Source organism: Callorhinus ursinus, unplaced genomic scaffold (genome assembly GCF_003265705.2).
Source record: "Callorhinus ursinus isolate GAN/ISIS: 27379988/994484 unplaced genomic scaffold, GSC_fseal_2.0 scaffold80, whole genome shotgun sequence".
NCBI classification, from domain to species: domain Eukaryota; kingdom Metazoa; phylum Chordata; class Mammalia; order Carnivora; family Otariidae; genus Callorhinus; species Callorhinus ursinus.
This window is the reverse complement of record NW_027397142.1, coordinates 1,315,200-1,327,336: the sequence shown is the minus strand read 5'-3', so window position 1 is coordinate 1,327,336 and position 12,137 is coordinate 1,315,200. Positions and strand designations below refer to the sequence as shown.

General features: G+C 39.0%; 1 protein-coding gene across 2 annotated transcripts in view; it reads left to right on the top strand.

The window, feature by feature from the left end:
• KMT2C (lysine methyltransferase 2C) overlaps window positions 1-12,137 on the top strand; it is a 276,338-nt gene that overhangs the window by 98,151 nt on the left and 166,050 nt on the right. For both annotated transcript variants that reach the window (XM_073887521.1, XM_073887522.1), the window contains one exon: window positions 8,881-9,022. In XM_073887521.1, coding sequence (XP_073743622.1) covers window positions 8,881-9,022 — 142 coding nt within the window. The remainder of the gene's footprint in view (window positions 1-8,880; window positions 9,023-12,137) is intronic.

Genomic DNA, 12,137 nt, shown 5'->3' with positions numbered 1-12,137 from the left:
CAGGGCTTGATCCTGTGACCCTGAGATCACTACCTGAACTGAAACCAAGAGCTGATTGCTTAACCAGCTGTGCCACCCAGGTGCCCCTAGTTTCTTGTATTAATTGCAAACCATGAATATCCATTAATAACACACTTTAAAAAAGTCATACAGAAAACTAAACAAAATACTTTTATAACTAAATAAAACATCCAGAGAGCAGTTGAATTTTAACAATTACTATTTTAATTAACATCAGTGTATTCTTTGGCTCTTGATAACTGTTGGACTCTTATTCTTAATGTTTTTGTACTGCATTTCTAAAAATCACATTAAAGTTATAACAGTGATGCATATTAGTGAAAATTTATAGAACTATGGATAAGTATAAAGAGACTAAGTTAGCTGTAGAAGTGTTAACTCCAAGAGAAAACCAATATTTCACATTTTTGTGTATTTTTTGGTTGCTTACATTTTAAATCTTTACATGGCTGTATGAAAGTAGTGACTATCTTCATGTTATTAGTGTCAATATTTTAAGTAGTTTAGTGAATAAATACAGGGTGACTGTTTCTAATATAGTGCTAATTCTTCCACTGTACAACACATTTTGGATGTAGTGGATACACTAGATTCAGTAAGATAAAAACAGAATGTAAAATAGAACTGTCAGAATGCAGGCTTATTTTGACCACTGCTGTTCAAAAGAAGGAAAGGGCGTGATTACACAGTTTCTTAGATATGTTTTGTTCTGTAGTCTTAGTATAAAGAAAGCATGAAAGGCATCACCATTCTGTGGAGGTAAAGGAAGTTAGGAGAGAGAAAAAATTTTTTATTCTATTTAATGTTTGACTAAAGCACCAGAAGCAGGCATGTTGTTTGGATAAGAAGTAGACAGTGAGTGCTGGTGTTCATTAACATAATTAGTAAATACTAGCCTGTTTAAAATATTTTGTATGTTTTCCTCTGTGCTTTTTGTGATTCTTTATGTATATGTATACAGTAAGATTTGTCTGCTTGCTTGATATTAATTACATCACATGTAATTAATCATTTATTGGGCATCATCCAGATTTTGCTCTGAATGTAAAACAGATACATTGCCTGTTTCTATAGAGTGCATGGTCTGGTAGGGTGTCATCGACACCTTTGCCAGGCTCTTTTCCAAATAATGTTTTTAAATGAATAAAATAAAATACATAAGTTTGCAAAGATAAATGATTATATTGAAATATTGTCAAAATAGTAAAAAGCCAAATTTGTAATTTCATAATGTTTTTAAAAATTTATACTTAAATTATAAATCCTAATTTAATTTTAATAATTACCATAATTTTCAAGTAGTGATGAGGGTAAATGATATTGTGGGATATCTGCAAACACTGAATGTGATAAATTACCTGCTTTCTGTTGGTGACAGAGACATAGTTGCTATATCACTCTACTTGTGCATATATTCATAATGAAATGAGTTTTTACGATTCTAAATTTCAAAGGTTAGTAAAAAATTAAAGAATTTTTCCCTCCTAATACCCTAGAACCCCTGATTAAGTAAATACATTTTTAAAAATTTTTTATTTTATTTTTTAAGTTTTTGAGTTGGGGGCGGGATAGAGGGAGAAAGCAAATGAATCTCAGGCAGACTCCATGCTGAGCGCAGAGCCTGTTGCCGGGCTTGATCTCAGCACCCTGAGATCACGACCTGAGCCTAAACCAAGAGTTGGATGCTTAACTGACTGAGCCACCCAGGTTGCCTCTAAATAAATACATGTTTAAAATTCATTCAAAGATAGGGTGCTTTGAAAGAATGTGTTATGTATCGGCAAGGGAGGCCATACGTAGACTCTGGAATAGTTTTGACATTAACAGTCTGTTCTGTCAGGTCGGTGAGTTTACTGCATATATTTTTAGGGTACGTACAGAGAATTACTTAACCTTTGAGGGAAATAATTTCCTAATTGTCCAAAGTCAGAATGTATTATTTCCGTGAAGTTGGCTGGGAGGTAAATGCTCTCTTTACTCAATAATTTTACTCAGCACGGCTTTAAAAATAAACGGAAATACACTGTATTTTCAGTTTTCATTTCATATTCTTCATATTCAACAAATGCTTCCTCAGTAACATGGTGCTAGTAAAATATTAACATTTCCCTTCAACGTTAATCTATTCATAAAACGTCTGGGCTCCGTGAGAGACTGCCGGGAGCACGCGGCAGTTAAGTGAGCAGGGGTGAGCATCCCTGTGCCTTGGAAGCCCACTTTGCTTCCTATTAGCTGTGTGATCTCCAGCTTGTTGTTTAACTTCCTGACTTTAGGGCGCCTGGGTGGCTCAGTTGGTTAAGTGACTGCCTTCGGCTCAGGTCATGATCCTGGAGTCCCGGGATCGAGTCCTGCGTCGGGCTTCCTGCTCAGCAGGGAGTCTGCTTCTCCCTCTGACCCTCTTCCCTCTCGTGCTTTCTATCTCTCATTCTCTCTCTCTCAAATAAATAAATAAAATCTTTAAAAAAAAATAAAAAAAAATTAACTTCCTGACTTTAGTTTCCTTATCTTGTAAATGAAGTTAATATGTCAGATATTACTGTTCTTTTTTAAAAGAGAAGAATTAAATGAGAGAACTATTAGGTGCACACCTCTATTTGTCTTTTCAGTTTTAGCTGGCCTTTAATGCGTTTTTGAAGCCTTTCTTTTCTTTCTTTTTTTTTTTTTTTAAAGATTTTATTTTATTTCAGAGAGAGAGCATGGTGGGGGGAGTGGGAGAGGGAGAAGCAGACTCCCTGCTGCGCAGAGAGCCCAGTGTGGGGCTCGATCCTAGGACCCTGGGATCATGACCTGAGCCGAAGGCAGACGCTTAACGACTGAGCCACCCAGGCGCCCCTGAAGCCTTTCTGAGCTGTACTCCCACCTCTTCCATTGACTCTCATCACACCTGTACCTCCATCATGACAAGTGTGCTATCCTATTATTATTTATTATTCACTGTCTCCTGACTAGATGCATTGAGGGCAGAAATCCTGACTCTGTTATAAAAACTGGCTACTATTTGAATAGAATATATGGAACACAGTAGTTACTCAAAGTTTTGTTTGGTAAAAATCATTCTAAAGTAATGATTTATTAACTTCTCAGCAGAGAGCCAGAAGCTGCCTAAATAAATGTTCTCTTTATTCTTGTTACTTCCCACAATATAATGTAATCACGTGTGATCTGACATCAGGAGTTTGGTATCTTAGTGAGTGATACCCAACTAGACAGGGAAGTAAATAGATAGTTAAAATATCATGTGTGGATGTATATAATCAGAATAACAACCACATACCTACCCATACCATATACTTAAGGCATTGGGCTGAGTGCTTTACGTGTATTATCTATTTTACTCCTAAAGAGAGTTTTATACTAGGTGGTGTTAGCTATCTTTTTTATGATTGAAGAACTGAAATTGAGATGAGCTAACTTGCCAAGGTCACATGGCTTACAAATGCAGCTTCTGGACCATTTGATTCCAAGCCTTTGATTTTAACTAATACCTCAAACTAAACAGCCTTTGCCGTTCATTCACACACAGAAGCAACTATTTGGGACTATAAGTAAGAGTCATGGGAGGAATGGCATTGTTTAGGGGCAGGGGTTGGATCTGATTTTCTGTTGCATCCCCAGAGATTTGCACAGCGCTTAGGCCATGCCACTGAATGCCACTGAATGAAGTACACAGGCCTTCCAGGTTCTCTCAGAACTTCCTTACACATGATTGGGTTTTTTAGTATTGTTACCTCTGCACATATGCCACCTAGTGGTTCAAGATTACACACAGGTAGGGGCTGCCGATAAAATCATCTCTCTGTCATCCCTGTGGTCAGTGTGGACTCTTCTGGCGTTAAAACATTTTGTGACCAAGTAGCATTGCCTTTATTTTAGGTCAAGTTCAGAGTAAGGAGAAAGATGCACTGAATATTTTATATCAAAGAAAAATATAACACGGAAAATATTAAAATGTAAAAACTGCCTGCTTACTCCCATTTCATAGTTGTAGACTGTTAGGCATTTGAACGAATAGAATGCCACGAAAGGCAAAAACTCTGCAAAGTAGCCGAGCCTGGGCTATTTTACTGGTTGAATGGCTAGCTTTTGTGGTTTTGGCCCAGGCCCAGAATGGTGTTCAAGAGTGCATTTTTGTTAGTAAACCATGGATAAGCAAGTACTGGCATCAGAACTCTTCCCTCAGTTGTCATTGAGTTTACAGTCATTTCACCAGAGCATTTCTGGTTGATATCTCTGGTTGGATATTTGGATGACATCATTTTCAACCAGAGCAATCTGTTTCACATTTTGCTGTGAAGACTTGGGCTAGGAGAAGAGAGAGACATAAACATTAGTTTAATTGTCCTGGCTTGACTTAAGACAGATAGTAAGATCTCATTTTTTCTACTAAACGAAGAGTGACAATTAAAAAAGATAGGTTCTGTCATTATGTATAGTTTCACATATTTAGGGATACTTTTTCCTGTTTCTGTTTTGTGGTTGGAATTGCTCCCTAGGAAGCAGATTCCTCTTTATTTCTCCTTATTCCTTAAAAAACAAATGACTAAAACAACAAAATCCAAACCAAAAACCCAGCCCAAACCCGTCAATCCCTAGTGTGTCTTCAGCAGATCCAGGGTAGGATCTTGGGGCAGACCCAGTAATAGCTGGAAGCAAAGGGGAGAACAGGATGGACTCGTGAAGCCTGCCTTACTGTTATCCCCTTTGTGGGTCAGGCCAGTTCCAGATCCCATTAGGAAAAAACCTCCCTCTAGTCTGAATCTGTTTTTTTGCTCCTCTGAAATGCAAGGAGCCTAATTTCTAAAGGTTGTGTACCTGAATATCTACCAGCCTACCATTAACATTTATGTTTAACTTTGCCATCTCTTTCTGACCTAATTTGAGAGAAGGAGAAGGAGAGAGAGACAAAGCACACAGACACAGAGAGAGACACTGAAACCTACTGGTTTCCCCTTAGTTATAAGCAACAAAAAAGCTCCTAAAAATATTGAAAGTGTTCTGTATTTTCTTTTTGAAGGAGAGCAAAATAAGGAAGTAGTTGGGATTGTGCTACAGTTTGCCCGGAGAAGAATTTTGACGAGAGGCCACACGTGGTAGATCGCAGCATGTACCAGAGAGCAGACAGGCTGCACCCTGTTGGAGGGAATGCAGTTTAGGGGTGGAAGCTAGGAGAGCTAGCCGGCCCTCAGGAGAAAAGTCTCCCAGGGCAATATAATGGCACATGACTCTGGTCCATGTGGCTCAGGCTCTGTGAGCTTCTGAGGTACTCTTGTTATTGCTGCTCTTATCTTGACTCTTACTCTTCCTTATTACCTAATAATAGGAATCATACAAAAAGAGTATATCCCACATGTGTTCAGGGCATCTCTGGGTAGAAATGAAATGCTTCCTTAAAGGCATTTTTATATATGGTATTTTATAGTATTTTGAATATAATAGGCAGAGGGACTCTGTCTAGTGGAACCATGTTACTTTCTGTCTTTGGTTATAAAAGCACGTAGAGGGCAGGCAACACAAAATAACTTTTGGGTCTTTCCACATGCTTTCCCCAGACCTATAGGCTCTGCAAGCATCTGGTCTGCTTTCCAAGATATTGCAGGTCACAGATCTACCAAATATTTTGATACAGCATAAAAAGGGTCAATTGGTTTCCAAACTCTAGTATCACTGTTCTCATTGCCTGATCACCAACCCACATTTTAAGTGTTTGTTACTGCAGTTCCCCACTCTTGTGTTAATTGGGGCATGGGCTAAAATGCTGTAAACAGAGACCCCAAAATACAACAGTGGCGTAAATAAAACAAACTAATTTTTTTTTTCATGCAGAATTTCTGAAAGTGAGAGGTTCAGGCATCTTTGCTCCCTGTGGTTGTTTATGAACCTAGGCTCCTTTCATCTTGTTCTTCTGTCCTTCGTGAGAGTGTTGTTCTCATCGGCAGCATTGCATCTGGGTTGCTGATGTGTCTGTGTTCCTGTCCATAGGAAAGAGGGAGCATAATTTAGTCTAGGGCAAATCCCTGCCTGTTAGGTGACGTAGAAGTTGCGTGGTCACTTTTGGTCATACTGTATTGGTGAGAACTTGCCACAATTAGCTACAAAAAAGGTTGAGAAATAGTAGCTAAGAAGTTATATGCCCTTTTGAAATTTGGGTGTAAAAGAAATCCTCTGTCCATTTTTCTGTAGGGTAATGTGCCTTGTTCATCTTTCATGATGCAAAGTTCTTTACATACTCTAGATTTGAATGCCTATTTGTGGATATAAATCACATGTATTTTCTTCCAATCTATGATGTACTTTTCATTTTGTTCATGATATCTTTTTATATAGAAATTTAGTATTTTAATGTAATAAAGTTTGCAAATCTTTTTATAACCCTTTGATACAAATATACTTGATATTTGTAGATTTGATTCCAGGTACTCTCTCAGTTTTGTGGCTAGGGGTAGACAGGACAGACAACATGATAGATAGGCCCAGAAGCACTTGATTTTTGGTCAACTTTACTATTTCAATTTAGGAAAGAACAATGTTGTTTTTTTTTTTTAAAGATTTTATTTATTTGGCGGAGAGACACAGTGAGAGAGGGAACACAAGCAGGGAGAGTGGGAGAGGGAGAAGCAGGCTTCCTGCTGAGCAGGGAGCCAGATATGGGGCTCGATCCCAGGACCCTGGGATCATGACCTGAGCCGAAGGCAGACGCCTAACGACTGAGCCACCCAGGCGCCCCAGAACAATGTTATTTTATTTTATTTTATTTTTAAGATTTTGCTTATTTATTTGAGAGGGAGAATGAGAGATAGAGCATGAGAGGGGGCAGGGTCAGAGGGAGAAGCAGACTCCCTGCTGAGCAGGAAGCCCAAAGTGGGACTCGATCCTGGGACCCCAGGATCATGACCTGAGCCGAAGGCAGTCGCTTAACCAACTGAGCCACCCAGGCGCCCAGAACAATGTTATTTTAAATAGGAGAACCAAAACTGTCTGAAGCATCTGTTTGATGCTTTATTTCATCATTCATTTCATGATTCGACAAGACTTATCATTATTTGTAGTTTTTCTAACTGAACAATTAATAGTTCTCAAAGTTGTTTGTCAAAACACTTACCTAAACTTCATTATGAATTTAGGAGACTTTGATAGTTATAAAAATAGGAAAGTCAGATTGAAGAGCTGATCTGAGAGATGTGAGATCAAATTTGGCGTGGAATTCAGTGTTCAACTGCTGGATATGTCCAGAATGCAGTTTAAAGTGTGGTCTCAAACTCAAGAGAGGAGCCAGGCCTGCAGGTGTCAGCTGATGACCAGGAAGTCCAGAGGAGACTGTTGAAACCTGGATAATCATTAAGTTCTTCAAGAAGAAAGAGCAAATAAGGACATCCTGAGGGCTATTCCCGCATTTAGAGGTCAAAAAGAAACCAGATGAAGAGACAGATATTAGGTCATTTAATTTTCGTTAGCAACCATGTGAGATACATGGTAGCGTTTTGGTTTTGCAGGTGAGACGTGGTGAACTTGGGAGATGACTTTATATAGATTGTATAGACAAAAGCTGGTAGAACTGGTACTCGAGAGCCTTGATGACTCTGAAGCCTGTAGGAATTCATTACATCTCTTGCTTATAGAAGGTGGGAGAGCCTTTCACTGAGGAGGAGGTTCTCCTTGGTTCCAGATGAATTTCTGGGAAGTTGAAAGGCTTGCAAGGAACCCCTGGATTGTGAGTTCTGTTACTGTCGGTCGTGGTGGGGAGAACAGCATTGCAGTGGGAGGATGCCCATTAGGAAGGTAATGGAGTGTGGCCCCTCCAAAGTCCCATTTCATGAATTGTACTGGGAGAAGGAAAGAAAGAGAGGAGGAGTTTGAAGGACTCTAAGTGCTTGGTATTTGTTTCTTTGGTTTGGGGTGGTGGTGCGGAAAGGTCTGAGTAAATTTCAGGTTAGGAAAAAAGGACCGACTGGAGCGTGGAATTGCATCAGGAGCACTGGTGGAGGGACAGCGCCTGTTCATGTCCAGTGATGCAGTCTCCAAGAGTGGATAGTTCGTTTTTATTTAAAGAGACACATGATATTATGGGTGATAGTGTTTGTTAACTTGCCTCCTACGATAGTATGTGTGTTGTTTTTTGGGGTTGGAGTCTTGAGGGTAAATGAAAAAGGCAGTGGAGCCAAGATGTGCTCTTTTCAATTATTTACCTTTAGAATGACTACTAATTAGGCTGTAATGATTGTTTTATTTTTTTTTAAAGATTTATTTATTTATTTGAGAAAGCAAAAATGAGAGAGAGAGAGAGTACATGAGAGGGGGGAGGGTTAGAGGGAGAACCAGGCTCCCCGCTGAGCAGGGAGCCCGATGTGGGACTCAATCCCGGGACTCCAGGATCATGACCTGAGCCGAAGGCAGTCGCTTAACCAACTGAGCCACCCAGGCGCCCCTGTAATGATTGTTTTAAATGAATGATAATTTTATTTATAAATTGTGAAGAACCTTTTTTTAAGTGAGTCACTTTGAAATACATTTTTTCTTTAGATGAACTGCTATAATCCTACAAATAAGGTTCTTAACAGTTATTACTAAGATGAAACGCCACTGAGTCAGTTGTAAGGTGCACACAAAGAAGTGTGCTATGTTTCAATTATTTCAACGATCATGTTGCAATAGAGAGTAAATGTAAATCACGCCATTACATACATAAACTCTTCCTGTATTAGTGAAGCGCTGATTACATACATAAACTCTTCCTGTATTAGTGAAGCATTGCCATTGCTCTTTGAATGTTCTTCCCATGCCTTGTATACATTACAGATAAATCCACCAAAGATTGATTTAAATGCGAAAATGACTTTTTTAATCCTCTTGTTCACTATTAAGCAGAAATCAAAGAACAGTCTGCAGAAGAAGATGCTGAAGCAGAAGTGGACAACAGCAAACGGCCGATCCCAGTCCTTCAGCGTTCTGTGTCTGAGGAATCTGCGAGCTCCCTGGTCTCTGTTGGTGTAGAAGCCAAAATCAGGTTAGAGAAGGAATGCAGCTGGGTTGGGGATTAGTGACAGGTGGGGAGCTGCCATAGAATTCAGAGAGTACAAGCTTGGTATGTAAATGTGGATGGGATTTTATTATTTAATAGTTTCAGATTTATGGCTGATGCCTCTTTGTGTTGTTGGGGTAAAGTATGTCTGTGGGCTTAGGTGATTGCAGAACAGACCAGTGGACTAGCATGTTACCTTCCGCAGACCAGAGCAGAGTATCAGCAGCACGCTGGTCCTAGCCGAACAAACAACTCCAAGCTTCAGTGTAAGGATTGATTCTTGACATTGACCTGTAAACTTTTATACTCTTTCCTTACTCTTTCTTCATTCTTTAAAAAAAGAAATAGAGGACATTATAACCTATCTGTGTATACTTCAGCTTTGAAGTCTTGGAGTTTTTTAGACCTTATTTGAAAGACATGAATAAAACTATAAAATCATTTATTAGTTGAATACTCCCATCTTCTTGAAATGTTTTCTTTCTTTTGCTTTTGACACCCCTGCCGCCTCATTTTTTGCTGGCTTTTGCAGAGACTACCTGCTTTTATAATGTTGGGTCCTCAGTGGAGTCTTCAGCATGCACACTTTTATCTCTCCTCCCTCTCTGGGAATGCTCCTTTAGTGTGATGGCTAAGTTCTGTCTGTGTGCTGATGAACCCCGTATTTATATTTCCAGGGCTGACCTTTCTCTGAACTGCAGACTTTCCGTCTGTTTGACATCTCCATTTGGAGGTGTATACTAGATACCTCATCCATACATGGTTTGTTCCCCACTTTGGAAAAGGTTTGAAAATTCTCAAAAGAGTAGGCTGAAAGATAAAACAGTCCCCAACAGACTTTACTCATTAATCCTGCTTCTTTTTCTTCTTTTTCTATTTTTTTTTAAAGGTTTTATTTATTTGAGAGAGAGAGACAGAGCATGAGCAGTGGGGAGGGGCAGAGGGAGAAAGAGAAGCAGACTCCCCACTGAGCAGGGAGCCCGACGTGAGACTCGATCCCAGGACCCTGGGAACATGACCTGAGCTGAAGGCAGATGCTTAACCAGCTGAGCCACCCAGGGGTCCCCCCTGCTTTATTTTTCTTAGTAGCACTTGCTATTTCTCAACAGTTCATTTGATTAATTATCAATATCATGTGAGTTGTGTGAAGGCAGTACTTTTTTCTGTTTTCTATTGGATTGATAATTTCTGTTGATTATACATTATATTTTGTTTTTTAAGATCGTTTCCCTTAAAAGTCAAACCTCATGTCTCTTTACCCTATTGAGTTTAATTTTGAAAGAATTCAAACTTACCATTCCAATTGGTTTCTTAGTCTTAATAATGTAAGTGCTTTATCATATTTTCATATCTCTTTGAGCCGAAGACAGATGCTTAACCCACTGGGCTACCCAGGCGCCCTCATGCTGTAGTTATTTTAGATATATTCTTCCTTATTTCTGTTTCCCTTGTCTTGGCCCCCTAACTTCCCCCCCAATTTTAAAAATTGAGGTTTAATTTATATACAGTGAAATTCACCCATTTCGTGAGTTGACCGTTGTATACAGTGACATAACCACTACCACCATGAGATAAAGAACAGCCCATCATACTGAAAAAGCCCCTGAAGCCTGTTTGTTGCCAGCCCTGACTCCAGCTTCCACCCTTGGCAGCTGCTTGTCTTTTTTTTTTTTTTTTTTTTAAAGATTTTATTTATTTATTTAAGAGAGAGAGAGCACATGAGAGGGGGGAGGGTCAGAGGGAGAAGCAGACTCCCTGCTGAGCAGGGAGCCTGATGTGGGACTCGATCCCGGGACTCCAGGATCATGACCTGAGCCGAAGGCAGTCGCTTAACCAACTGAGCCACCCAGGCACCCAGCTGCTTGTCTTCTGTAGGTCCCTGTCGTTTTGCCTTTGCAATAACATAGAAATGGAATTGTAGAGTATGTGTTCTTTTGATTCTGGCCTTTTTTACTTAGCTGATGCCTTTTTTACTCTTTTTCTGGCCTTTTTACTCATCTCTGTTATTGTATGTATCAGTAGTTGCCTCCGTTTTATTGCTGAACACGATTCTATTTTATGGAGGCTCCTACCACAGTTTATCCATTTCCTAGTTCAGGAATATTTGGGTAGTTTCCAGTTTTGGGCAATTATGAATACCATTGGTATAAATATTCACTCACAGGTTTTGGTGTGAACATAGGGTTTTTATTTCACTTAGATAAATACCTAGGCTAGGAGAAAGGTAATTTGAAAAGAAAATGCCAACGTGTCTTCCATGTGTGGCTGTACTGTTTTGCATTCTCACGAATGATGTATGACAGTTGCAATGAGAACATGGATTAAAAGAACTATTTTTTTTCCTTTCGACTTTATTTTTATAAAGTAGACCACATTTAAGTGTGTGTATGTATATGTGTGTCTTTCCGTCTGTTTCAGTGGACAACAGTTTATCATGAAATTGAAAAATGTAAATAGGTAATTAGTTGAGGGACACAATTTGAATTTAAGATAAAAAAATTCCCTAAAAATATTATAGTTTATCACCTGTAATGTAAGACATTATGAAAGTTCATGGAGTAGATAGTACGAGGTTATGGTGCAAACTTCAGTGCCTGAGAAGTAAGGTTTGGGTGCAGCAGCTGTAAATATGTCATGAAGAGAAAATATATCCAAGAGGAGCAGTCCTTTTATTCTCTTTATTATAATTTTTAAATATTTTTTCCATTTTTATGGTGACAAAAGTATTAAGTAATACTTTAAAACAATGTATTTTTTTAAAGATTTAATTTATTTGAGAGAGTAGAGGGAGAGAGAGAATCTCAAGCCGACTCCCCACTGAGTGCAGAGCCCAATCTCACATGACCCTGAGATCATGACCTGACCCGAAATCAGGAGTCAGACGCTTAACTGAGCTACCCAGATGCACCTAAAACAATATTTTAAAAAATTAACATCAATGCAGAAAAATCCATAATGAATGAAATATAATTTTTTTTAAGCTAAGAAATACTGTTTTTATTCTGGTATTTTTTTGAGTTTTTATTTAAATTCCAGTTTGTTAAAATACAGTGTAATGTGGGGCACCTGGGTGGCTCAGTTGCTGGGCGGCTGCCTTTGG